The 27,153-nt window shown below is 54.1% G+C and overlaps 1 protein-coding gene across 2 annotated transcripts in view; it reads left to right on the forward strand.

Moving 5' to 3' along the window:
* Positions 1–27,153, forward strand: part of Tmem63c (transmembrane protein 63C) — a 99,661-nt gene that overhangs the window by 49,494 nt on the left and 23,014 nt on the right. The window contains exons 4-11 of one of the 2 annotated variants that reach the window (XM_010645568.3): positions 13,384–13,445; positions 15,146–15,308; positions 15,773–15,852; positions 16,229–16,310; positions 19,056–19,093; positions 20,451–20,593; positions 21,911–21,959; positions 25,804–25,912. In XM_010645568.3, coding sequence (XP_010643870.1) covers positions 15,159–15,308; positions 15,773–15,852; positions 16,229–16,310; positions 19,056–19,093; positions 20,451–20,593; positions 21,911–21,959; positions 25,804–25,912 — 651 coding nt within the window. In that variant the 5' untranslated portion in view covers positions 13,384–13,445; positions 15,146–15,158. The remainder of the gene's footprint in view (positions 1–13,383; positions 13,446–15,145; positions 15,309–15,772; positions 15,853–16,228; positions 16,311–19,055; positions 19,094–20,450; positions 20,594–21,910; positions 21,960–25,803; positions 25,913–27,153) is intronic. The other variant, XM_033766697.1, reaches the window with a different exon arrangement.

Consider the following 27,153-nt stretch of genomic DNA (forward strand, 5'->3'; position numbering starts at 1 on the left):
TCTTGGGACAGCAAGGAGCCTGGGGGACTTTGATCTCCCCGCTGTGCTCATTGCCCGGCCCCGAGCCAGGCCCTAGTGCCCCCAGTCTAGATGGCCTCAAGAAGCAACACTGAACAGTGGTTGAAAGCTCAGGCCTCAGACCTTTGCCAGCTTTGCCATCTCTACATACCTCAGTCTCTTTATCTATAAAATGGGGATAACAGTACCCTCGTGTCATTGTGAGGATTCCTAAGTTGATATCTGCAAAGTACTTGACTCATATCGAGCAGCCAGTAAGCACTTCACCTGCTAGCTCTGACCACTACAGAGGTCTGTTCTCTCCTAGTTAACCCCTGCTGCCTGATTAGCTTCCCTAAAGCTCAGTGTAGCCATCATATTCCCTTACTCTATAATCACCATGGCTGCCTATGACCCGTTTAATAAATTATGTCCTGACCTGCCCTCTAAGAGCCGTGAAGGTAGGAACTGGATGTATGTCATTTGCCTTGCACAGAACAAGGAAGGAATTAATAATATTTACAGAGAAAGTTTCCACCCACGTGGTGGAGTGAACTGAGTTCCTAAAGCATGGAAGTGCAGTGACCTGTGGCCCCACAGCTTCAGATTTGACCCACGCTTCTCTGCCTCCCTGACCATAGCCAGTCCTGAGCACACCTGGGCACAGGGTGCTGGATCCACTGGGACTGCAGATACAGCAAGCCCGGCCAGCCCTGTGCACGTCACAGTGCTGAGAGGACACGTGACCGTTGCCCAGAACAGGCAGGGACCGTAGCACTCTGAGGAGTTCAGGCCAGTGGCAGACATGAAGTCATTGTCCTCATTCATCTCTGGGAGGTGGCCAGGGCTTGGGCTCCTACATCTTCAGGGGACGGCCTGAGGATGGCAGAGACCACCCGAGGTCAGTACCTTGGACAGAGACGTAGGCCCGCCTCTCCCGCTAGTGGTTTGGCGAGGGAGGGAGGGAGGAAGGAAGAGTCCAAATCTCCCCAGATTCCTGGCGAGGGTGAGAGGTACAGGAGGGAGCAGCATAGTTCTGTCAGGTTTTTTCAGAGATTTTTTTCCCCTGGGAGGCTTGGAGCCGCCAATCCTGGAAGCTGGGAGGGGAGCCCCAGAGAGGGAGCAAAGCAGCCCCTGCTGGCTCCTGTGGGGCCATGTTTTCCTCCTATTTACTCAATAAATGGATGAGTTTGTTGGGATCCCAGGTACTGTGCTAGGCACCAGGTGTTCAGCAAGTAAAAGAGGCGGGGACCCTGCTCCACTGGTTCCTTTGCTCACTGGGATTGGGGGAGCAGATAAGGAGCAGCATAAGAGTGGATGGAATATGCTAGAAAGAGGGCGACGCAATAGGAAACAAGAAAGAGAGAAAGAAATGAGACTCCGGAGTGCAACCAGCAGGCTGCTGGGACAGACTTCACCAAAAATATGACATTTGAGACACGAACTGCTCCCCTCAAGAATCCTGACAGGCCTCAGGACTCAGAATCAAGGACAGGTGGCTTTCATGAGCTCTTAGGACAATCAGCAAGATCTAGAAGCCGTGGTTCCAGTCCAGACAGTGCTGTGCCCTTTCTCTAAAACCTTCCATAGCTCCCCACTGTCCACACCACCAAGTGAAAATTATTCAGCCTGATTCAGGGCCTGGCGATCTGACCCCGACCTGCCTGTGAGCTCAGCAGACCCTCTCGCTGCACCTTTCCAGCCAGGCCAGTCTGCCTGTTGTTTCTGCTGCTCGCCTCCACCTCTCTTTTCCCCACTGATTTCTGCCAGTGGCTGTGTCTCTGTTTCAGACTTAGGCATTCGTTTCACGGTCTGATCTCTGCCTGGCTGGAATTGCCCTGGGCAGAGAGCTTAGGCTGTCTTGTCTTCAGGGGGGTGGAGGGCTTAGCAAATGTGGGGCAGATAGTGTCCATGTCCGAAGGCCCCTCACACTGGACAAGCAGGTGAGCCTTTGACCCGCACAGAAAACAATAGCAGAAGTGGGAGGTAGCGGTGGGCAGGAGAGGAGCGGGGACATGAACGTGGAGGGGAGATAGAAACCCTCACCATACTGTTTCCAGACAGGCAAACTGTCCTCAGGAGAAGGGTGTCTGTCTCCTTCCGAGAATCAGCTGCTACTTCCTCCTGTCAGGCCACTGCTTCCTTGAATCTAACTAGAGAACCTCTAGAACAGCCAGGGCTCACCTTCTCTGGCTCCATCCACTGGATCAAAGTGGCTTTCCTGATCCCACACAAGGGGCAGCAGTGAGTCCAGAAGGAGGGTGGCCTCTGATCTGGGAGCTTGTGCTCTAGTTGATGAGGCCAGCAAACCCCAGAGTCCTACAGAGACTGTCCAGGGCCAAGGTATGGAGGTCACCACAAATCCTGGAAGTTGTGCCCACCCTGCTCCTCAGCACCTGGCTGTGCCTCCCCCAGGACTGACCTTCACCACAAGTGACCCTGTCACAAGCCCCTATCACGGCTACACATGATTCCAGGCCTCTTGTGAGCTGGGCTCTGGAGTCCCCTCGACCCTGTGAGGCCACATCATCCAGGCCCGCTGCCTCTGCCATCTGGTTCCCACCCGTGGCTGGGGCAGCTGCACTCAGAGAGCCCCTAAGGCAGCCAACTCGGCTCCTGCCCGATTCAAACAGATGCGGCCAGAGCCCAGGGACAGGCTCATCCTGGCCACCCTCCTGTGTCTGAGTGGGGTGGAAACACCATGCACAGCAAAGCCTGCACACAGTCCAAGGCCACGACTGAACCCGGCTGCTGTGCACCCCGTGCTGTTCCCCCAGGACTGTCCCTCCCCTCCCTCCATGTCCTCAGCTTGGGAAAGTGGCCACACTGTCTAAATCTTCAGTGGCAGCAGTCCCCATGTCAGAGGCATGGTGAGGGTTAAAAAACCCTGCACTTCCAGGGTCTGAGCTAGACAGTAAATAAACCTGCAGTTAATAGAAGCAGAGCCTCCCGTGTTTCCAGTGCTCCCTTGGCTTCTCCCCAGGTCCGAGGCGAGGTCTTCTCTGGGCTCCCAGCACCCTTGAACTTCTGCAGTCCTGTCACAGCCCTTGTGGGGTCTCTGTGTCCCCGGAACCTGGGCTGGGGCCCATGAAGCCCACCCTCTGGAGTTTGAGGCTCGCTGCTCGAAAGTTCCCAAGTACCTCTGATTCTTTCTCCTATAATCCAACCCCAAAGTGGAGAGGAGTAAGGAGCCCTGGGCCAGATCCCTACTGTGCTGAAGGTTTTCAAGAGGCCCCTGCTGTGCCCGCAGGTGGGGCTCCCCCGAAGACACCCTAGGTGCCCCTCAGCTGGCCCAAGAGGACACTGCTCTCGCCTGGCCTGGGCCTGCTCCATCCCAGTGCCTGGTGTATCCCCCTGGGGTGTCCAGCAGTACTCAGAGTGCACCTCTGGAACACCAGGGCTGAGGTAGACCCTGGAGACCACTGACTGCACACATGCAGGCTCACACACACACACACACACACACACACACACGTCCTCTGAAGCACATGAATGTGCAGACACACGAACGCATAGATCCAACTCAGCACCCACATACACTCAACATATGTACACACTAACACAGACACAAGCACCCAAGACCCAGATTGTATTACACATCCAATCCCAAGCACACCTGACACTCTCCAAAACACACACAGACAACCTGTGAGTAGGTGAAAAAATAAGCTCATTGACACACACAGCGAAAGACACACAGGCACGCAGAGACCCACTGTGTTGCTGTCCTGGGGCAGCAGTGATGAAGGGCCCACACCGGAGATGTTTCTCCTCTCACTGCCGGGACGCTGGAAGCCTGAGGTCAAGATGTCGGCAGGACCACAACCTCCCATGCGCTCCAGGCCTCCCCTGCCATCCATGTGCTGCTCAGCTCGAAGCTGCATCACTCCGGGCTCTGCCTCTGTGGCCCTCCTGCAAGGGCACCTATCTTGGGTCTAGCAGCCACCCCAACCTCCTGTGACCTCGTTTCAACTAATTCCCTCCACAAAGACAGGGTCACATTCTGTGGTCACAGGTGGACATGCATTTTGAAGGACGCTGTTCAACCCAGAAGATCCACACATACAGAGGCAGGCAGACAGACAGGCAGGCAGGCAGGCGGATACACACACACACACACACACACACACGCACACAGACCTTGCAGGTGAGAATGCTGGGATCCAGAGAGGAGAAGAGAGCCCCACCCTCCTTGCCAGGTCCCCCCTACACTGACTTGTTATCCCCTCATGACATTTATCACTTGATGCTACTCCTCATTTGGGTTTGGAGTGGTTAGGTACGCATAGATTTCAAACTTTTTAAAGTTATAAAGAGCCAGGTATGGCAGCGCACTCCTGTAATCCCAGCACTTGGAAGACTGAGGTGGGAGGATGGCTGCAAGCTTGAGGCCAGCCTGGGCTACACAGTGAGTTCAAGCCCATTTAGATTACATAGCAAGAGGCTGTCTAGACAAACAAACCAAAAAACAGAAAACAGAAAAAGAAAATAACAAAGAGAATAGAGTGAAAGTGAACGTCCTCATCCTGTGTCACTACTTCTTTTCCTCGCAGAAGGCCCAGCTGCCCAGCTGTGTCCACTTGGAGAGAGCCCAGGCCCCATACTCATGAGGTCTGCACCTCGTATCCCTTTGCTGGGCAGTGCCACTGTTGTGCTGTCATCTGGTTTACTGTCTTAGGTCCATGATCCCCAAACTGCCATCCAGCTCTCCGAGGGCCAGTCCACATGCTGCTGGCCTTTGCCCCCTGTTCCTAGCTTGGGCAGCACAGGGGAGGGTTCCATTAAGGTTGGCTCTGTCTGCACGTCAGTGAATCAGGAACAGCTGCTCGATGCTGAGTGGGCCGGGGGCTCAGCCTTTGGCTGCAGAGCCCACGCTGGCAGCAGGAGGAGGCGAGTGGGATGGCACCAGCAGTGCCCACCCGATGGTCGCTGTGGGCAGCCACTGCTGTACCTGAGTGGGCTTTGGGATGGGCTCCTGCTGCTGCCCTCCCCTGCAGACTCCCGAGGAGGAACCAGTCAGGGCAGAGGCACGTAGTGAAATACCCTGCACAGCAGGGACCTCAGCCCTGGGTGGGTGTGGAGCCCTGCCCGGGCCGGCTGGCTGGCCATCTGCACTTGTTGCCACGGAGATGGGAATCACAGGGAATAACTCAGGGTCTTGCTGGAGGCTTCCGCTTCACCCAATTGTGGTGAATGCGTTTGCTTCACAGCACTCAGACGTGAGAGGTGTCGTGTTTTTCTTCCTCTAAGTTACCTGCATCTGTTTGAGTGGTCACCATACCCTCCATGAGTAGGCTTTGAGCCAAGCCCGGGGTGGGTAGAGGTGGGTGAGCCCAGGAGCCCAGGAGCTGTTACAGCAGCCCCCTCAGCCTGCTCTGGAAGGAGAGGTGTAGGTCAGTGCATCTGCAAGCCCCCCTCCAGCCAGGACACTGGGTTTCAGCTCATGGGGGCCAAGCTAGTTCTGCTAGTCCTGCTCCCAGGACAAATATCTGCAAAGCATTCAGCCCTGTGCAGACCATGAGAAATAATCAGTAACACAGCCATGGGCTGCATCAGGGAGCTTTCTGTTCATTGGGGAAGTCAGCCACTTGCTAGATCTTCCTGTAAATAATTGTGCAATGTTAGGCACTAGCACCAGAGATAATGTTTAACTTTAACCAGCCATTGTTATGTGCTGGGCAGTGTAATTATTTAAGTGATCTCTCTCTCTCTCTCTCTCTCTCTCTGTGGATTGAATTCAGAAGTGTTCTACCACTGAGCTTCATCCCAGGCTCGTTTTACTTTTTTTCTTTTGAGACAAGGACTCACTATGTTACTCAGATGGGACTTGAACTAGTAATATATCCACCTCAGCCTCATTCAGGGCTGGGATTATAGGAGTGTGCCACTGCACCCAGGTATGAATCTCTCTCTCTCTCTCTCTCTCTCTCTCTCTCTCTCTGTGGATTGAATTCAGAAGTGTTCCACCACTGAGCTTCATCCCAGGCTCGTTTTACTTTTTTTCTTTTGAGACAAGGACTCACTATGTTACTCAGATGGGACTTGAACTAGTAATATTCCCACCTCAGCCTCATTCAGGGCTGGGATTATAGGAGTGTGCCACTGCACCCAGGTATGAATTGGTTCTCTTATTTCCCCCATATCCACCCAGCAAGGCAGACCTTCATTTTACAGATAAGAGGCACAGTGAGGTTAATAAACCTGCCCAAAGCCTGGAGCTAGTAAACAGCAGAGGCAACTGCTCTGCTGTGTCTGTCTCTAAGGTGCTCTGAGGCAGGGGATGTGGGGCTTAACCTGGCCTGGAGTTTGCCCCTAAGGGAGCAAAAATTGGACTGAGATTAACTTGTAGGAGAATGAGTCAGCTGGTGGGAGGGGAAACAGTGCAGGCAGGGAAATTTAGTTGTGCAAAGTCCTTGTGGCCCTAGGAACTGAGGAAAAGATATAGGAGGCCAGAGGTGAACATGAAGGGAAAGCCAGTCGCATGGGGTGGCGCACACCTGAATCCTAGCATTGGGAGGGCAGAGGCAGGTGGATCCCTGAGTTTGAGGCCAGCCTGGACTACATAGAGACCCTGTCTAAAAAAAAAGAAAAATAAAAAAGGAGAGGTTAATGAGATGAGGTAGAGGGTTAGGGAGCCTTGTCCGCCAGGTTGTGGAGAGCAGGAAAGCCCTCCCCTCCTGCTGCTTCCTTCACAGCCTTCTGGGGAGCGCCCCCCCATGGCGGTCCTGAGTCTCTGTGACCCTGGTCCCGAGCCAGGTGCTGGGCAGCGCCCCCAGCACTGTTGAGCTGCCTCCTAGCCACCCTTCTCCCTCCCCCGCCTTCTCTGCAGCAGAGAACAGGGAAAGAGGTGAGAGCTGCAGGACTCTAGGTCATGGAGACCCAGGGAGCCCGGGAAGGCTGCTGAGGAAGCTGAGATGAGCTGGCCTTGGCCATGGGGAGGATCAGGAAGTCTTCTGTCGGGGGGAAGGTGGGGCTGAGAAAGGGAAAGGGCAGGGTGTCCATCTGCTGCCTGTGGGAAAGCTGGAGTCTCCCCTCGCCCCAGCCTCTGCTCCTGGAGAGAGCCCGGATGTCGGAAGGAACAGGGAGCTATGCAAAAGCTCAGGTTATGGCCTCAGCCCGCCCCCCCCCCCAGCTGTGAAGACTGCTTCCCACTGTGGGCCTCACCCCTGCCCTGAAGGGACTGTTGGGTCAGGTGAAGTGGTGACTGCAAACACTTTGAACAGACTTGGGGCAGACTCCCATCCCCTCAGGGAGGCTCCCTTTTCCTTCCCCACAGATGCCCCCCCTGAGCTGACTACAGGCTCTGCCCTGTCTCAGCACTGCAGTGGCTGCAGGGGCCTCTTAGCCACCTACATCCCAAGGGGCAAAGTCAGGCTGTGGTCGCCCCTCCAGGCCCTGAGGGGGAGGCGAGGAGGTAGAATTGGAATCAGCCTGATCTTCCAGCACTGTGCTGAAGCTGGGCCCCCACGTGGCACAGGGAGGGCTCAGCCCCGCTGGTAGAGTAGGAGCCGGAGCCAGCCACAGAGAGACCTTAAGGGAAGGGGTTGATGCAGAAAGGAGAAGGAACGCTGATTATTTGTCTGCCCGGGAATACCAAGCCTTCCTTTTAAAATAGGATCTCCTTCTAATTATAAGCAATCATATGTGTTCACATTAGCTTTTCAAATTCAGAAAAAATTTATAAAAGACTATTGAAAGGACAGGGTATAATTTTAGGTTTTTACATTTTTTTCTTTATTCCTTTTTAATGTATTTTAAAAGAATCAAGACATCTAGTTTAGTGGCATCACATCCTGCTGCTTTTACTTACTATTTTGCCTTTTAGCACAAGCAGCTGTCACCCTTTCTCCTCCCAGTGTCTCCCTGAGTCACTGCCCCACTGCCAGGGGTCAGGGTGTCTGTGACATCCCCATAGCTGTCTCTCCCTCCTGCCCCTGCCTCAGGGCCATGGCGGAAAGGCGTGGGCCCAGGGCTGAGGTCAGGGGAAGGAAGCTTCCTGGCAGGAACGGGTGCCCTGGAGGGTACCAGGGGTGAGCGGGATGCCGTGGGTCAGCTTCTGGCCTGGGTCTGAGTGGCCACTGCATCTCTCCTTCCCTTGGATGTCGTACAGGTCGGGTGCCCATCTTTCTGTACCCCCAAAATGTCATCCTCCTGGAACAGGCGTAGCTGCTGTCCCTAAGTGTGCCTTTAGAAGCCACATGGTGTAGTACAGCTGGACACTCGGGGTCTAGTTCTCCCTGGGTCCCTCCACCTATGTGACCTTATCCAGTTGCTTAATCTCTTTAAGCCCAGATTGTCTGTAAAACGAGGATCCTGATTCCTGCTTCTCAGGCTGCTACCTCTTAGGTTGCTTGTGAGGAATAAATGATGCTCATTGGGATGGCCGTAAGGAGGGGCTGTGCCACGCCTGGTCCATCACATATATTTACATCCTCTTCTTTCCCACTTCTGAGGCTTTCTAGGGGGGCGGTTCCCACTCAGCCCTGCAATGTGGCTCCACTGTTCTCTGCCTGTTTCCTTTTCTCTGTTGATTTCTGTCTTGGGCATGGGGCCTTCACTGGTGCCCCTGGCCATCAGCGTTCTGTGCCTTGAGGGGCACATAGCAGAGTGTCTCAGAGGCACTGTGCAGACTGCTCCCACCTCCGTGGATGCCAGACCCCTGATCTTGCAAGTTTCCTAACCTCTTCTGACCTGAGTTTCCTCATCCAGAATAAAAAAGAATAATTGGTTCTACCTGAGTTTTGTACAGGAAATAAAAACCACTCTGAGAATTTAAAGCACAAGCAAAATTGGATGCAGGGAATTCCACGTCTTCAGAAGCACTGGAAAATTAGAATCTGGGTCTTTGGGAGCAGACCTGTCCCAGCAGCTGACTCCTCATCCACAGTCAGGAGGCCGTCCTGGAGCCACTGAGTTCACATGTGCTCCCCTGCAATTCAGGGATCAGGAAACTGCTGCAGCTTTTGGGACAGCTGCCTCTCATGCCCCCTGCCTGAGAGCCAGAGCCTGAGTTCAGAGAACCCCTTCCTCCTCACTGTGTGGAGCACAGCCTGAGAGCCAGGAAGATGCCTCCTCCTCCCTCCTACCGTATCGGTCTATCACCAGCGCATCTCACCGATGGAGCCTAATCCATATCCAGGCTCACAGCCACAAGGAGGGTTGGAAATGTTTTTCAGCTTTCCAGCTTCTGCAGCATAGGAAGACAAAGTACTGATGAGTACTGAGGGCAAACTGATAAGGCTATTAACCCAAACGAGGCACTAACAGACTTGGCACAGTGCTTGTCAGTGAATGTCAGCTGCCATCCTCATTCTTTCTATCGGGCCAGGGACCCGGTGAGCCAGGCCTGGTCCTGCCCATAAGCTCTGGCACAGAGAGGGCTCCGCGTAGTGCGTCGGTCTGCACGGAGCTGTCCGTGGTGCTGAGCACTCCACCGCCGGACCCGGCTCTGGCTGCTTATTGCTGCCCAGCTCACACAGTGGGCTCCCCGACAAGGTAGATTTGAGTCCACTCACCCCATGCCTAGGCTTGGGAGGCCCTCTGGGGACTGTGGAGAGAAGGCCAGCCTCTGTCCCAGGAAAAGGATAGCAAAGGCACTCACAGTTTACAAAAACAGGACTCTGAGCACCATCTCCTTTAGTGAACCCTCATAATCACCCTGGAGGAGGCAGGCCAGACACATTGGTGTCCATTATGTAGAAGAGAAAACTGAGCTACATGATGTTAAGTAGCAGCTAACAAATAACAGAACCAGGGTCATATCCAGTCTCCTGACCCCTCCACTCTATGCTGTAACTTTGGAGGGAGACTTGGAAACCAATAATGTGCAAAACTCAGGACTCAGGTACTCTGTGTGTTCTCTGCAAATGTGTGCAAATCACCTTTCTCCTTCCCTGTCCCTGAGTGTGGCTCTGGATAAAGAACTGTCTATCTTTCACTAAGACCAACTGGAAGACATAAGGAAAAAACCATGGCCCTGCTACTAAAGATCCCATAGATTTGTTGGGAAACTGCCCATCTGTGTGGGAAGATGAGAGGATAGTGCCAGGCCTTGGTCACAAAGACCAACTGTGTAAAGAGGGTGGGAACCAGGTGCAGACCAGGGCCATCCCTTGAGGGCCCCAGGGAGTAAGATTTGGTAAGCTGGACCATAAATATTAATGAGACCAAGGCTCTAGCTGAGCTCAGAGGAAGTAGCTTGAGCTGTGTACAGGGAACAAACCAACTCTGGGGCACGTGGCAGGCAGCAGAACTGCGGGAAGGCTTGGTATCCCACCCAGAAGTGACTGCGTCAGGTCTCTGAGGTAATGGGAGAAGTGCCATAGCATGGAGATCCTAGTGAAGAGATGGTGTGAGCCTGTAATTCACCTCTCCAAGACCCAGGACCAGCAGGAATGGGAGGGGAGAATAGTTCTCATGAGTTGGGCCACTGCAAGACCATTTATGAGACGCCCAGCTATCTTTGTTTATCCCTGAATCTCCCCACTCTCTCTCCTTGTTTAGGGAGAGGCAGCAAACTTTTGGGGTCTTCAGGAATGCCTTATCTAGATACAGATAAGGAATCTTAGCCTGGTAGTCCTCTATCTCAGCTGAACATAAGAATTGACTACAAATTCTCATTCTTAACCTGGGGAAGTGGGATGTGAGCCTCTGGATCTATTAAATGCCTTCCAGCTGATTCAGTGCCACTCCCAGCCTGAGACTCACTGAGAACTCTGGATGGGGAGTCAGAAAACCCAAATTCTCACCCCAGAGCCACCCTTCCCCCGGCCCTAGGCATTTCTCAGCTTGCTGTAGACTCAGTGTCTCCACGTGTAAAGTTGAGAAGCCATCCTTGGTTGTGAAGGTCTGAGGCAATTGAGGAAGGTTGGCGCAAGGAAGGGCTTGCTGATCCTTAGGGGAAGATTCCAGGGCAGCTGGCAAGGAAGGTGTGGAAGCCCATGAGCAGAACCCCTCATTCTACAACCCCCCACTTCTCTTCCCCAAGTACCCTTAGCAGTGAGTGAACCAAAGCCACTGAGCTGACTTCCTGGAAAGGGAGGAAGTGGAGACCAAGAGGACAGGTTAGGAGGGACGCCTGTGGCCAGCAACTCCAGTGTAAGTCTAGAACCAAGGGAGATAATCTTTCCTGTTGTTAACAAAAAGGGTGACAATGCATTATTGAAGAGACTAAGAAGGCCAGATGGTGGGGTGGAGGGAGGCAGGAGCTGAGGCTTTGTGTGTTACTGGGGAGTGAGGTCGGGAGGAGAGGAGGGTGGCTCCAACCTGCAGCGTTTTCTCCTAGGGCGGTGCCTGTGATTGTAATAATCCTCCCATCTGAACAAAATGCTGTCCTTATGGTCCAGTCCCCATGAACTCCTGAGGGCAGTGGAGCTGACTGGGCCCTGGGCGGTTCTAGGAGGTGCAGCCCGTGCCCTGGCCTGGTCACAGATGCTTCCACACGTTACTCTGAAAGCCAGCAAGGCTTTGTCCCTGGACTAGGGCAGGCACAGATCACCCTCTTCCTCTGCCCTTTTCCAGCACTGCCCGCCTGGCAGAGGCTCAGAAGGCCCAGGAGGCAGGAGGCTAAGACTTTTGAAAGGCCAAGGTTTGAGGGCCAGCTCTGCCACTTATAAGCCATGTCCTCAGCCATGGTTTAACCTCCCTAAGGGCCTTAATTTTGCTCCTTCATCAGGGATGATTCTGGTGCCCTGTGGCACTTGTGAGGATGAAATGAACAAGTGTGCAAATGGAAACTCTTTATTCCATAGTAGGTGCTCAGCAAACCTTAACTATTTATTTATTCATTTATATTTTGAGACAGCGTCTTGCTGAGTCACTAAGTTGCCCTGGTTGGGCTCAAACTTTTGGTTCTTCTGCCTCAGCCTCAAAAGGTGTTGGGATTATGGGATGTGCCACAATGCCTGGCTCACCAACTGGCATTCACACCATCTCTCCTGGTCCTCCTTGGCCCCAAAGCAAGACTGACATTTGCTTCTCATGCACAGAAAGAGCAGAGGCCTTGACTGCTCAGTAGCTGCAGTTTGAGGGACATGGGACAGTCCCCCCATCCCCACCTTTCTCCTCCTACCTGCCCCGGAATAACAAAGGAGGGGGCCTGGGGCGGTCCACTGGCTAATGCTGGGCACTCAGGTGTTTCCCCAGCATGGTGCAGAAGGTTTCATTTGCACAGTAACCATAGTTACTGTCCTCCACTTTCCAGATATGGGATGTAAGGCCCAGAGAGTGAAGTCACTGCCCATGGTCACATAGCTAGCCACAATGGGTCTGACTTGAGACAGCTCAGCTCTCCACACTACCCCACCAGCCTCCTTGTCCTCTGCTGTGGAATGGATTCCCACAGAGTCATATTTCCTGCTGCCCACTGCTCCAGGCCAGGGTTGTGCCCCTGCCATATGCTTCTGTAGCTCTCAAGATTCAGACTTCATCATTTCTAGTGCTCATGCTTATGTCTCCAGAGAGCCAGCATCTGGGCTTCCTGACTGCCCCTTCACACGAAGAGTGAGGTACCGGTACACACCTGTAATCTAGCTACTTGGGAGGCTGAGCCTGGAGGTTTGCAAGTTCTAGGCCAGCCTGCTCAGCTTAGCAAGACCCTGCTCAAAGTAAAAAGGGCTGGGGATATAACTCATTGGTAGAGCCCTTGCCTAGCATGTGTGAGGCCCTGGGTTCCATCCTCAGCACCCTCCCCACCGGAAGAAGAGCTGGCTCTGCATCCAGGAGGAAAGCAGGTCTCAAGGTGCAGAGAAGGAGCTGGGTGCTGCTCTGAGTTTCCATGGCAACACCTTCCCTCATTACTATCTTCGCCTGCTGCCTCAGACTGCTGAGGAGGGTGGCAAGGTAGGAGAGGAAGAGGTTCTCTCCTCTCCTTCCCAGCTCTGTCCTTCTGGCCAGCAGTCAGGTGGAGCAGAAACCCTGCACCCAGCCAACCTGATGGACAGAATCCCCCTCTGCTTGGAGGCTGGGCCCTCCCAGGCAGCATGGTAGCCTGGGCCAACAGCAGCCCTCTCAGCAAATCCCAAAGCTGTGAGCTCCCTGCGGGGTTCTTGTGTGGGTGGACGGATGGACCTGTGACCCACCGTTCTTTCCAGTCAGGACTGTTCATTGTGTGTTTCCCAAATGCTGTGGCCAGTTTGGGTCACTGTCAGTATGGTTCCCTCTCCCCCTTCCCATCACGTGGTGCTCACCCCTGCACCTTCACATCTCAGATGTCACATCTTGGAAGTCATGCCATCAAATCCGAAACGAACTGCAGCACACACACACACACACACACACACACACTAAAGGATGTGCACCTCAGTCTACACTAGGGAAAGGGGCTAGATGAAGCTGGTCCTGGGCCTCTAAGTCTGTGATCTCTCCCCTGCCTTTGTTCTTTCACAGCAGTCCTGTAGCTGAGTGGAGCCTCCAATCCTGACTTGGCCTTCCCTGGAAATCTGATTCAGGTAGGATAAGTCTCCTTGGCCCTTTAGACCTGGGGCTTCCCGTTGGCACGCCTTCTATCACTATCTGTGTGGTGCGGGCTCCCCCTAGTGGGCACCAGCAGACTGTAGCTGCCAGGCGTAGCTGACCTCAGACGCCTGCTCCGCCCAACCTAGAACAACCACCACCGTCGCCATTACTAGTACAGCACTGTGATGCTCTCTCTGGCAGCCTTCCTGGTTAGAGGCTCTGTGTTCAGTCAAACACATCAGTGAGTTAGCTGATCCGCTGCTTGGGGTAGAGATAGTGAAACACTGGGCAGACTCGGCGGAACAATAGGGAAGAGAAAACAAAACAAAACGGGTGAGTTCAAAAGGTAGGCATGAGACTTCCCTGCTCCTGTTGGACACTAATCCCACGATAGGGATGTTAGAAGTTCTTATGTTCTTCCTTTTCCAGCACCAATCTCTTTATGACCTCTTCCCCTATTTTTGTGAGCAGTCCTAGGGCCCAGGCTCACAGGCCACCTCTTATCATCCATTCTCTAATCCTTTTGTCCTCATTCTCTTTTCCATCCCCACTGCCCAGCCCGCCCCAACTCCAGAGCGCAATGTGCCGCACCCCCGGGACTTCACATGCCTTTCTCTGTGTACCAGTGTTCCAGTGCACCAGGCATTGTTTGTGTGCTTGACTAGTCTTAGCTCTGTCACTCGGCCCTGGGAAGTGGGCATCGGTGGCTGTGAGCACCCCCATTTGATAGAGGAGTAGAGTGAGTCATGGAGATAAAGTTCTTATTCAAGGTCAGCTGGCCAGTGAGTTAGAGCTGGCATCCGAGGGCTCGAAGCCCATAATGCACAGAAATGCCAGCTCTCCAGCCTGCACCTTCTCGCTGGGAGCTGGAATGGGGGACTCCCCTGGACCTGCCCTGGAGATTTGTCCTGTGTCTCCCCCAACACCCCTGCCCTCGGGCAGCAGAGACGTCTTTCTTGCCCCTCTGTGCAACTTCCAGGCTCTCCTCCTCCCACCTGACCCCTGGCTTGGGCCACTGGGTGCCACCCTAGGCATCCCACTGCCCTTCTTTGCTGCTGTCTTCTCCTGCTTGCTGGCCACTGGCTCCCACCCTGAGCCTCTCTTTCTCCCCCAGAGTGTCCTTTTCTATACTCTGTCCTTTGCCTCACAGAAACCTTGATGCTGCTGATTTGTCTCCCACTTGTCCTGGTCTCCCTCCTGAGCTGCATACTTCCTGTCCAGCTGCCCACTCCACCTCTCCCTCATGTGTCCACCTGAGCTCCCGGCCACCCACCACGCCTCTTGTTCCCTCCCTGCTCTCTCCTCTCTCTCCCATCTGATGACAGTAACTCTTCTTCCATTCCTTCTAAAAAGGAGAACAATAGGAAGACCCATTTGGATGAGCATTTTGCAACTCTCTTTTCAGAAGGGATCAGATGGTATAAAATAAGAACTCTCCCAGGATACCTGAGCTGTGTGTCTTCACAGTCTTGGGTTTGAGGCAGCTACTGTCTCGCGGTGACATCTTATGGGCTGACCCTCCTGCCCTCACAAGACAGCTCTAAGCCTGACACTGGCCTCTAGGTCTGATTGCCCCAGGCCCAACTTTGTAGATGCCCTCGGTGCTCATTGCACAGAGCCCCAGCAGGCTTCTGTGTCTTGCAGAGTGAGGAGCGGTCCTCAAGTCTGACCTGGAGTCCCCTCTCCCCACTAGGGAGGCTCCCAGAATGTCTGACGCACTGGAGAGGCTGAGCCCAGACTCAAAGATACTCAACATGACGGTGGACGAGTGCTTCCAGTCCCGCAACACCGTCCTCCAGGGCCAGCCCTTCGGGGGCATCCCCACCGTGCTGTTCCTCAACGTGGTCTTGTGGGTGGTGAGTGCTGGAGGCTACGGGATGCCTGGTGAGGCCTCATAAGCTGGGGGCTGCGGTCATCCAAATCCTCCGTGATGCAAATGACCTGAATGCCAGTCCTGCTTGGGGTAGACCCCGGGCAGAAGGTGCTAGAGGAGCAGGCTAAATCCTTGACCTTCTCTTCTTTGCACCGTTGCCCCAGAGTCCATCTGGCCAATACCCTTGGGATCCCTTCACCTTCCCCTTGGAGGTGTTTCCCAGGGGCCTTCCCATCACTCTAAACACAACCCTGGCAAACTCCGAGCATCGCTGCGCGCTAGGAAGCTTCTGGGGTGGGAAGTGCAGCATTAAAGGGATGCTCCTTCTCTGACAGAGCTCACTGGGGGCTTCGGGGACTTCCCAGTGTCTCCTCCTAGAAAGGCAGGGTGGCCCAGGGGAAGGCATTGGCGAACTCTCCGATCCACATTGCTTTTTCTGGCTTGCAGTTCGTCCTTTTGCTTTACTCCTTCCTCCGGAAAGCCGCATGGGACTATGGGCGCCTGGCCCTGCTGATCCACAATGACAGGTGAGCAGGGCGGGGTCGGGTAGCGGAGCTATGGCCAGATGTGGCTGGGCCTTGCCCAAGCTGCAGCAGGGTGGCCTCCCATTCCCGTCACTGCCCCTGCTTTGCGCTCCCTGCCGGAAGGACGCTTAGAGGGCAGCTGTCTCGGTGTAAGACCACATTTTTCTCTGGTCTCAAAGACTGGACTCCAAAGATGCCCTGGGCACCTGGCAGCAGAGGTGACGCCATCTGTACCCAAAGCTGCATGTCCAGCAAAGGAGCTGAGGCTGCTGGGCAGTAGCTGCCCCCAGTCCTCAGCTAAGGGCATGGCGGGGAGCAGCACAAGCATCTGAAGCCCTCTCTCTCCTTTTCCGTCCCTGCCACCCTTCCTGGCTGGCAGCTTGACCTCACTGATCTATGGGGAGCAGAGTGAGAAGTCGTCTCCCTCGGAGATTTCCCTGGAGATGGAACGCAGGGACAAGGTGAGTGCTGGGAGTGCCCGGCACCCTGTGGACCCTGGTCTTGGGAGGCCGGTTGTGGTGGGCACAGGAAAGAACAGGGCTTAGGCAGAGGTTCGTAGCCTTCTGGGCTCTGCCACTTCTGGTAGTGTGACCGAGGGCAAATTCCTCCACCTCCTCAGGCACTGGTTCCCATCTGAGAGATGGAGACATTCGCCATATCTGCCTCCTAGGGTGACAGTGCGTCTTAGCTCATTAAAATATCTTAGATTTTTGAAATGAATTTTCCTCCTTTTCTCAAATCTCTAACCCTTCCTACAGTTCCCATGCTGCCCTGCTCCCTGTCCCCTCCCCCGGAGCCAAGAACTCACCTGTTTTGTGGGGAAGGTTCTGCCGTGAGGCAGGGATTCTTCACCCTCATGCCCTGGCCCACAGAACACCGTGTTCCTCTTCAGTCTCCTTCCTGTGAACTTCAGGTCCTCTACCCAGACTAGGCTGGACCTGTGTGGCCGCCCTGGAACTGGGGGTGGGCAGTAAGCACAGGGGACCAGGTCCTGCCTCGCAGCGCACTCTCCCCGGCTTGCAGAGATGAGCAGACAGATGCATTTCGGACAGCAGGGAGCATGTGATGGAAAAGTGGACAGGGCGAGGGAGGCACTTGATGGCGCGCTGCATTATAGGTGGTGCCCGGCATGGCCCTGGACAGCAGAGGACACTGGAATGCGGTAACGGAAGGAAGAGAACTTCCGGCCGGCACAGGCCACGCTGCCCCCCCCCCCCCCCGCCAGCCTGACAGCGGTCTGCTTTGCACTCACCCTCGGTCCTCGGCCCCCCTCGAATGTGGCGTTCATCCATCTCACTCCCCTGCCACCAAATCCAGTGAGCTTCCTTCAGCCTCGTCCTACCCATCTCTCAAAAACGTCTGACCTCGACTGTCCTCCAGCAGCGCTCCCTGTTGCTTTGTGACCTTGTGCCCGGGTTTTTTTCTTCCATCTCTGTCTGCCTTGCAGGCTCCTCTCCACACCCTGACCCCAGGCCTCTCCACTCTCACCACCCACTGTCTGTCCTGAGAAGTGACACGTTCACAACTTCATCTGCCATCGCTACACTGCTACCTCCGGCTAAGCCTGTCCCTGGGCTCCAGCGCCTCTGTCCAGCGGCCTTCAGAACCGCTCCACCGGGCTATCACAAATGCACCTTGGATTCGTGACGTCCAGACATTCCGTGGGACCCTCCCTGCCCCTCACCCTAGGTCCCTGGCCTCAGACCCTTCCCACTCACTCACCACCTGTCCTGCCCCCACACAGGCCCCAGCTCTCAACCCATTCCATTCAGTACCAGGCTGTGCTGCCTTTACCCTCCCAGTTTTGTTTCTCTCCGACCCATCTCCCCGTCCCTCTCCCAGCCTCCACCCATTTCTCGCTTTGGTGAGTGAAGGAGCTCTAACTCATCCCTGTAGGTCCACACTTGCCCTTACCCCATCCACATTCCACTTGCATCCAGAGCCATCCCCTAAGTGGGAACACAGATTCCCCTGTGTAAACCTTCAGCGTCTTCCTAATGCTCCTGCGACAAATTGCAGGTGCTGTGCCACAGCCTGGTGGTTGGATCTCTTGTCCCTGGTCCAGTCTACTTCTCTCTCCTCAACTCTCCACCCCCAGCCACATCGGTCACCTTTGAGGTCCTCCACAGTACCAGCTCCTTCCCACCACAGGACCTTTCCCAAGCTCTTCTCTCTCCCTCCTCCCCTACAGCATCTCTGAGTCACCCCACACTTGGTTCGGATTTCAGCTCAGGCACTGATTCCCTGGGAGAGTTGGCAACTGGCCTGATCCAGATCTTTTGTTATGAACACGGGGAAAAAACATTCCTTTTCTTGAGCCCTGCCTATGCTGGCCCTGCATCAGCACGATCAGTCTCCTATGTCTGCGTCCGTCCCCCAGTTTGAGCAGGCAGAGCTTGACATGCTCATCACCGTGTCCCAGTCCTCAGTCTAGGCCGTCACATAATTAGCATCTGGTACACATTTGTAGCAGGAGGTGGTACACAAATCGCATTCCTCCCATGTCACGTCCCTGGCTCTGCCCTACCCCGAGTGTGACTCTTCAGGCAAACTACTTGCTCTCCCCAAGGTCTCTTTCGGAGGGAGCACAGCAGCACTTCAAAGTGGTACACAGGTCACTTTTAGACGCAAACTGTGGTCTGTCTTCCTTTACAGTGACAAAAAGATTACTTTATTTTTTAAAAAAACTCTTAAGAAGACAAATGGCACAGTACAGAGGGTAGAAATTCAACTAGAACAAGGAGTACAGGGAGGCAGCCTCTGGCCCGGGGGACCTCAGTAGGGCCTGGTTCTCGCCAGAATGTCTGGAGCAAGTCAGGACAAGTGTCATTCATCACCCTCGGCTGGTGAGGGTGGGGAGGAGGAGGCCTGAGAAAGGTCCAGGGAGCTGACTGCTGTCATTCGGTCTCATCAGCTGAGCTGGCTCCTGGGAACTTGTGGCCCTTTCCTTCCTGCAGCATGGGGAAAGAGGAGAAGAGAGTGTGCACCCACCTAACAAACCCCATTTCCTGTATCAGGATGGCAGGGATCCACTCACTTTCGGGGAGACACTGCCCCCAGCATCTCCCCTGACTTCACACCAAGCCTCGGGCCCCTCCTGGACACTGCCACAGCTGCCTGGCCCACCCACAACTGTGGGCCCCCAAAGCTGGGTGGGGTTGCCAGGCACCTTGGGTGGTCTCACAGTACCTCTCCTCTCTCCCCAGGGCTTCTGTTCCTGGTTCTTCAACAGCCTAACCATGAAGTAAGTGCCTGTGCCCCGTGAGCCTGTGACGGTGAGGTCATGGAGGGGTGGGGCCTCTTGTGAGAAGTACCAGCCCCCTCCTGGGATGAGAGCCTGGAGCCCTGTATCCCCCACATCATCTCCTGCCTCAGGCAGACGGTGCTTCCCAGAGTTACAGCTGGTGAACGGGAACTGGATGTAGCTTCTCGCTGGGGCCACCCCTACCCCGCTGTGCAGGGAAGGAGTGCGCATAACAGCAGAACCATCATGCCCACACTTATAAACCTGAGTCTGTGAACTGCACACCAGGAAAAGAAACCCATTCCACATGTTTATTTGCTTGATTTCTGTGCACATAACTCATCATATTTGTCCAGAGGGAGCAAACACATGGGGCAGAAGGGCAGACTTCCTCTCTGCACCTGGGTTACAGAGGGACGTCTCTGTCCACCTCCTCTTCAGAATTTCTGTAGTGCACAACTCCACTTGGCCATAATACAGGCCTCAGTACCCACTTTCTCCTGATTCTCAATACTGGCCAATGCGTTAGCTGAGCATCAGAAGTCTCTGCCTTTGGTGCCTGCACACACACACTCACACACCTCAGCCCTGCCTGTGCTCAGAGGCCTGCATGATCCTGGACTCTTATCCACCCTGCCCTGCCTGTCCTTCAGACCCCTCTTGCCTGGTGACACCTGCTTTAGGGTCCAGCTCCACTGCTTCTCAGAGGCTACATGGACTAGGGGCTCAAGCAGCCCTGTTATTTTACTTCTTTTGCAAAGTAACTACCACACAGTCTACTTGGAGAAACAAAGGCCAGTAAGACTCTTTACATACCAGCCACAACGCGGGAGCTACAGTTTGCTGAACAAAAGGGCACTCGGGGAAAAAAAGTGAATTCCAACTGAGGCATTCAGGAAAATGTAGTTTTAAGCTGGGTCTTGAAGGATGGGAGGGGTTTTGCCAGTGAAGGGCATATCACAGAAGTCAGGTTTGGGGGAGAGATGAGCAAGAAGGAGCCTGCTCATTTTAATTTAAGGGATTAAGATAAACAGCTCTCTAAGTAGGATGCATCTCCATATCAGTAGGGCTTTGCCCGGCACCTGCTCCCTGGGAGGCACTCAGAGTATTAGCAAAAGTAACAAAAGGGTGACGGAAGCTTGATTTCGAGTGCACCCCCCGATGCCGCGTGTGCACACGGAACGTGGCCTCTCTTCCACATTTCCGTGAAGCAGGCTGACGTGCACTTCCAGGGCCGTGTTTCCATAAATCAATAAAACTTAGGGGTGGCGGGGCCACCCTCCTTCCCTCTCCTCTCTCCGCCCCAGCCGGGGCTGCGCGGGCTCCTGAGGACCGTCCTTGTTTGTGTCTCCTGCAGGGACCAGGACCTGATCAGCAAGTGCGGGGATGATGCACGCATCTACATCACGTTCCAGTATCACTTCATCATCTACGTACTGATCCTCTGCGTCCCCTCCCTGGGCATCATTTTGCCCATCAACTACACCGGAACTGTTCTGGGTAGGCAAGGCTCGGGGGGGCTCGGGGAGTCAGGAAACCTGGATTTGCATCCCTCCTTCTTGATGTTAGCTGTCGAGTGACCTTGAAAATCCAGGCTCAGGCCCTGCACCCAGAGATGGCTCCTCTTCTGTTGAACTCGAGCCTGGCACGTGGCAGGGACATAGCATCCCTTCAGTCTCAAAGCATGTGTCTACTCATGTGCCCACTCTACACCTGCCGGGATGCGTGGCCCACTGCAGAGGCCCCCAAACGCCTCCTCTCCCTGCAGCCACCCTGGTGGACATAGCCCAGCAAACACAATATTAGTCTCCTGGGACTTGTGCCCAGTTTACTGTGACGAGTCCGTCCTCTTATGAAACAGCATTGTGAGTGAGGCCAGGCTTTGAAGTTAGAAAATTCTTGGTTCCACAATATTTCCAACATTTTCTCCCTAGAAAATATCTTTGCCCAAGCTAACAAATTAATTAACTTCATACTGGGCAAGTCAGCCTCTCCAGACGTCGATTTCCTCAGTATCTTGGGCACTGGGAGATAAATGACTGGTGCCTGGCACGGTGCCTGACACACGGCACGAGCTCCGAGACCAGCCGCAGTATTCCGCTTAGAGTCACAGGACGGATGGGGCTGCAGGAGGACTGAACGACATGGTGGGTGGTAGCACATCGCTGTCCAGGTGGCCACCAGCTCTAGATTCCTCAGGATTCTGCCTGCTTTTCCCCAGCCTGATGTAGACCTTACTGAATTCAGTGTAGTACATCATCTGGGCCACCGGGTTCGACCACCAGTGTTAATAACTTCCGGCTCCTGTCTTTCCAGATTCTTATCCCAAGAGCTGGTATGTGAGCAATGATGGAATGGTGCAGGATTCTTAGACACATCTCACAAAACCTGGAGGTGTCAGAACCAACACAGTACACTCATCCAGAAGGATGTACTCTGTTTGAGGCGGTGTCCCATTCTCTGGAGTTCTGGGTTCTTGTGATGGTGTCTGGAGCTGCCGATCTCATCTTTCTACCCGTGGCTGGACAGCCAGTCCCTTTAGCTAGAATTTACTGGGTGTCTGCTGTGCACCGATTCCCCTGGAGACATCCTGCGAACACATGGTTTCACTGGATACTCAAGACCCCAATCAGCAGTGCTGGGAGGAGGATTTTTTGTTGGAAGCTGGGGACAAGTTCTGGGGAGCTGGAAGGAAGGGCAGGTTGTAGCAAGTGTCTTTAGGCCCTGGTGTCCATTTATTCAGGAGCCTTCAGTTCTGCTCCTCTCCCCACCACCTACCAATGAGCCTCTCACAGTCCCCTCTTTCTTCTCTTGCAGACAGGAACAGCCACTTTGGTCGGACCACCATCGTCAATGTCTCCACAGAGTAGGTACCTGACCTTCTTACCTCCCGTTCTACTGACTGGACATTGGTGGGAAGAGGAGGTCCAGTGTGTCAGTCCACAACCTGGGCACCGGTGCTGATGAGAGGCCTAGTTCCCTTGGGAATCTAGGTCCTGAGTGAATACTGGAAATTGCCCCTGTTTTGGTGAAAAGGACTCTTAGTGCCTTCATATCCCCACCTGTCAGGAGTGGAACCATCCAGACTAGCCACTCCTGAGGACTGGAAAACGGTCCAGTTCTTTAGTATATACAGCTCCAAAGAGCCAGGGACCCTGTACCAAGGAGAGATTTAAGGGATTATCTCCCAGCCCAGCGTGAGTTCAAGGCAGTGCTCATGTCATTTAGGGACTTGTGGGTCTCCCAGTCCCCTGCACCCCGCCCACCACTCCTACTCCTACAGCAGACAGACTGAGAGAAATGTATGATGGATTTGCATCCCACCTTTGTCAGTCACCGGCCCTGGACCTGGGGCAACATGTCCTCTGCCCCTGAGCTTCAGTCTGCACCCAGGGAGGGGAAGTACTGTAGGACAAGATCTCTATGCCCATCCCGCTCACAGCCCAGCAACCTGTGGCTTTCAGCACCAGCCAACCTGACTGGTGGCCAGATAAACCTGTCCCGAGTCAAATTCAGCCCTGCTGGTCCACTGGGGGCCAGAAAGGAGTCTTGCCCAGGCTTGGCGTCCTCCTGACAAAGCTGCGGAAGCAGTTCCTGCAGGCCTAAGCAGGTTGCACATGCTCCTCCCCCAAGCCCTGCCTGGTCATCCCTGTACCCTCCCAGCAGGCTGCTTAGCCCTAACTCTCAAATCACAGGACAGGGTGTGTCATCCTCTCCCTGCCCTTTGAGCCGGCTCTTGCCCCAGTGCTGCCACCCGGAGCAGAGGCCCTAGCTTCTTCCCTAAGTCAGTCATTCTAGGGTGCTGACACCTTCCCTACAAGTGAATTCTAAAAGAGATGTAAAGAGCTCTGTGTGCAAGACTCCATACTGGCCACGGGCTGGAAGGTTCCCTAGCGACCATGGACCCTTGCCCTTCTGCAGAGAGTGAGCCACCTGGCATCTAGCTAGCGGGGAGAGGCATGTGAAGGCCAGGTGCTGGGACAGGGAGTGGAGGCGTCTCAAGCACAGCAGCCCTTTTCTCCTCGTGCCACATGACACAGGGTGGGCTCTGCTCCCCACGGTCATTCCGGCCAGAGGCCTTGGGATAGCACCCCATGGGCTGCAAGCAGGGCTAGAAACTTGGCCCGGGTGCCTCCTGGCCCCTCTCCCCTTGCATGAGACCCTGGGTCCTCCTCACTTGCCTTCTGGGTAATTGTGGAGTGAAGTAGCTAAGTACCTCAGCATCTCTGGGTCCCCCTTCTAGCACTGTCACTCCTATGAATGAGCAGGTCACCTGCCAATCTGGCCCTTATTTCCTTATGGGCAAAATGAAGATAATCACAGAACTACTCTGCACGGCTCTAGAAGTCTAGTGAGAAAAAGACATAAAAAACATAGTCCCAGCCAGATGTGGTGGTGCACACCTGTAATCCTGGCACTGGGGGAGGTTGAGGCAGAAGAATCACTAATTTGAACACAGCCCGGGCAAGTTAGCAACTTAATGAGACGTTGTCTCAAAAAATAAAATAAAAATAAAGGGATTGAGTACAAAAGGCTCTGTGTTCAATCCCTGGTACAAAAGAAAAAAAAAAAAAAAACCAATGAGCCTCTCACAGTCCCCTCTTTCTTCTCTTGCAGACAGGAACAGCCACTTTGGTCGGACCACCATCGTCAATGTCTCCACAGAGTAGGTACCTGACCTTCTTACCTCCCGTTCTACTGACTGGACATTGGTGGGAAGAGGAGGTCCAGTGTGTCAGTCCACAACCTGGGCACCGGTGCTGATGAGAGGCCTAGTTCCCTTGGGAATCTAGGTCCTGAGTGAATACTGGAAATTGCCCCTGTTTTGGTGAAAAGGACTCTTAGTGCCTTCATATCCCCACCTGTCAGGAGTGGAACCATCCAGACTAGCCACTCCTGAGGACTGGAAAACGGTCCAGTTCTTTAGTATATACAGCTCCAAAGAGCCAGGGACCCTGTACCAAGGAGAGATTTAAGGGATTATCTCCCAGCCCAGCGTGAGTTCAAGGCAGTGCTCATGTCATTTAGGGACTTGTGGGTCTCCCAGTCCCTTGCACCCCGCCCACCACTCCTACTCCTACAGCAGACAGACTGAGAGAAATGTATGATGGATTTGCATCCCACCTTTGTCAGTCACCGGCCCTGGACCTGGGGCAACATGTCCTCTGCCCCTGAGCTTCAGTCTGCACCCAGGGAGGGGAAGTACTGTAGGACAAGATCTCTATGCCCATCCCGCTCACAGCCCAGCAACCTGTGGCTTTCAGCACCAGCCAACCTGACTGGTGGCCAGATAAACCTGTCCCGAGTCAAATTCAGCCCTGCTGGTCCACTGGGGGCCAGAAAGGAGTCTTGCCCAGGCTTGGCGTCCTCCTGACAAAGCTGCGGAAGCAGTTCCTGCAGGCCTAAGCAGGTTGCACATGCTCCTCCCCCAAGCCCTGCCTGGTCATCCCTGTACCCTCCCAGCAGGCTGCTTAGCCCTAACTCTCAAATCACAGGACAGGGTGTGTCATCCTCTCCCTGCCCTTTGAGCCGGCTCTTGCCCCAGTGCTGCCACCCGGAGCAGAGGCCCTAGCTTCTTCCCTAAGTCAGTCATTCTAGGGTGCTGACACCTTCCCTACAAGTGAATTCTAAAAGAGATGTAAAGAGCTCTGTGTGCAAGACTCCATACTGGCCACGGGCTGGAAGGTTCCCTAGCGACCATGGACCCTTGCCCTTCTGCAGAGAGTGAGCCACCTGGCATCTAGCTAGCGGGGAGAGGCATGTGAAGGCCAGGTGCTGGGACAGGGAGTGGAGGCGTCTCAAGCACAGCAGCCCTTTTCTCCTCGTGCCACATGACACAGGGTGGGCTCTGCTCCCCACGGTCATTCCGGCCAGAGGCCTTGGGATAGCACCCCATGGGCTGCAAGCAGGGCTAGAAACTTGGCCCGGGTGCCTCCTGGCCCCTCTCCCCTTGCATGAGACCCTGGGTCCTCCTCACTTGCCTTCTGGGTAATTGTGGAGTGAAGTAGCTAAGTACCTCAGCATCTCTGGGTCCCCCTTCTAGCACTGTCACTCCTATGAATGAGCAGGTCACCTGCCAATCTGGCCCTTATTTCCTTATGGGCAAAATGAAGATAATCACAGAACTACTCTGCACGGCTCTAGAAGTCTAGTGAGAAAAAGACATAAAAAACATAGTCCCAGCCAGATGTGGTGGTGCACACCTGTAATCCTGGCACTGGGGGAGGTTGAGGCAGAAGAATCACTAATTTGAACACAGCCCGGGCAAGTTAGCAACTTAATGAGACGTTGTCTCAAAAAATAAAATAAAAATAAAGGGATTGAGTACAAAAGGCTCTGTGTTCAATCCCTGGTACAAAAGAAAAAAAAAAAAAAAAAGAAAAAAAAAAAGAGTGGAAAGAAAGCACTCATTCAAAGAAAGGAAGAAAAATAATTTAATCCCTTCCTGGATCTGGTACATAGTGAGCACGCAGTATTAGCCATTAGGAGGGGCCAGGCTCTCTGAGCAACACCATCGCTCCCTTCAGAATGCCTGAGAGCTGGGTCTCTAAGAGGGGGACCTGGGGACACCATGGTGGTAGAGGAGGAGGCCTGAGGACACCATGGTGGGAGGAGGGATTCCAGCGACACCAGGGTGGTGGGGGGTCCCGGGTCACCCTGGTGGCCTCTGGAAGCCCGCAGCACCGCCAGCCTCTGCTCCACTCTGGCAGGAGTAAGCTCCTTTGGGTGCACAGCCTCTTCGCGTTCCTGTACTTCCTCACCAACTTCGCCCTCATGGCCCATCACTGCCTGGGGTTTGTGCCCAAAAAGAGCCAAAAGGTGAGTGCATGAAGAGCCCCCTCCCCAGCTGGACCGGAACCCCAGCCTCAGAGGTCCCAGCTCAGCTTCCCTGGGGATGTGTCACCTGCATGGGGACAGGCCCCTCCTCTTAGTCCGCCCATGGTCGCTGCTCCCACCCCTGCATTCCACCCTCCCTCCCCCATCGTTGCTCCACCATTCTCAGTCTGTCTTCTTTGTCCTGCCCCTGGTGTATCCACACCTTGTGGGTCTGGGAGATCTCTATCCCCCTCCCAAGCAGACCCCGAGACCAGGGGTCTCACTGAGTGGCACTCATTTATTTGGGAGGAATCAGGAAAGGCCAATAGGGAGTGGGGTTGGGGGGAGAAGGCAACCAGGCAACCAGTACAAGAACACTGGGCATCTGAGCAGTATGGCAGCCAGAACTTACTCTCTGGGGACCCAGAGACTGGTGTAGAACATGCATCCTAGAATGCTTGCAGCCTGGAGGTGAGCTATCAAGGCTAATTTCCTCCAAACTCCCTGTCCACTGGCTGAGGTTTGTATTTGGGGACTTTGACTCTTCACTTCTCCTGTATGTAAGATGAACACAATCCCAAAGCCAGGAAAGAGCCCTTGGGAAGAATCCCACATTTAAAATATGTCACAGCCTGTGGTGGGCAGAAGTGAAGGCCAAAGTACTATGGACAGTGGCAGTGCCGCCTGCCCAGACCACAGCCTAGTACAGGGCAGGGGCCTCCCCTAGGTCCATGATCTGCAGGGAGAGAAACCACACAGACGCTCATCCTTGGCTCTGCATCTGACCTTTCATGGCTTTAATGAAGTGGGGTCTGCACCTTGGAGCTGTCTATCCTAAAGGACTGAGTCACTAACCCAGCCCAGAGTGCAAAGTGACACTCCTGGAAATGTCACCCTGATTGCTTCAGCCCACCAAGCATGGAGGCTTGGGCACGCCTGACCAGTGTGGACTCAGCTACTCCAGCTTTTCTTATTGCCATCAAATGCTTTTGCCAAGACCCTCATCTCTTGCAGCATAGTTTACCAGACTTGGTAAACTTGAAGGTGATGGCTCAGAAAGACATTTCCTACCTAGAGAATAAAACAGAAAGTTGGGAGAGGAATTCTCAGTCTCTCCCCCAGAGTCTTGCTGTGTTAGTTTTTTGTTACCACAACAAAATACCTGAGACAATCAGCTTAAAAAGAGGGATGGCTTTTTTTTCATTGTTGTTGTTGATTTTTTTTTTTTTTTTTTTTTTTTTTTT

Source organism: Fukomys damarensis, unplaced genomic scaffold, assembly GCF_012274545.1.
Source record: "Fukomys damarensis isolate Sample0158 unplaced genomic scaffold, DMR_v1.0_HiC HiC_scaffold_21, whole genome shotgun sequence".
In the NCBI taxonomy this organism is placed as follows: Eukaryota; Metazoa; Chordata; class Mammalia; order Rodentia; family Bathyergidae; genus Fukomys; species Fukomys damarensis.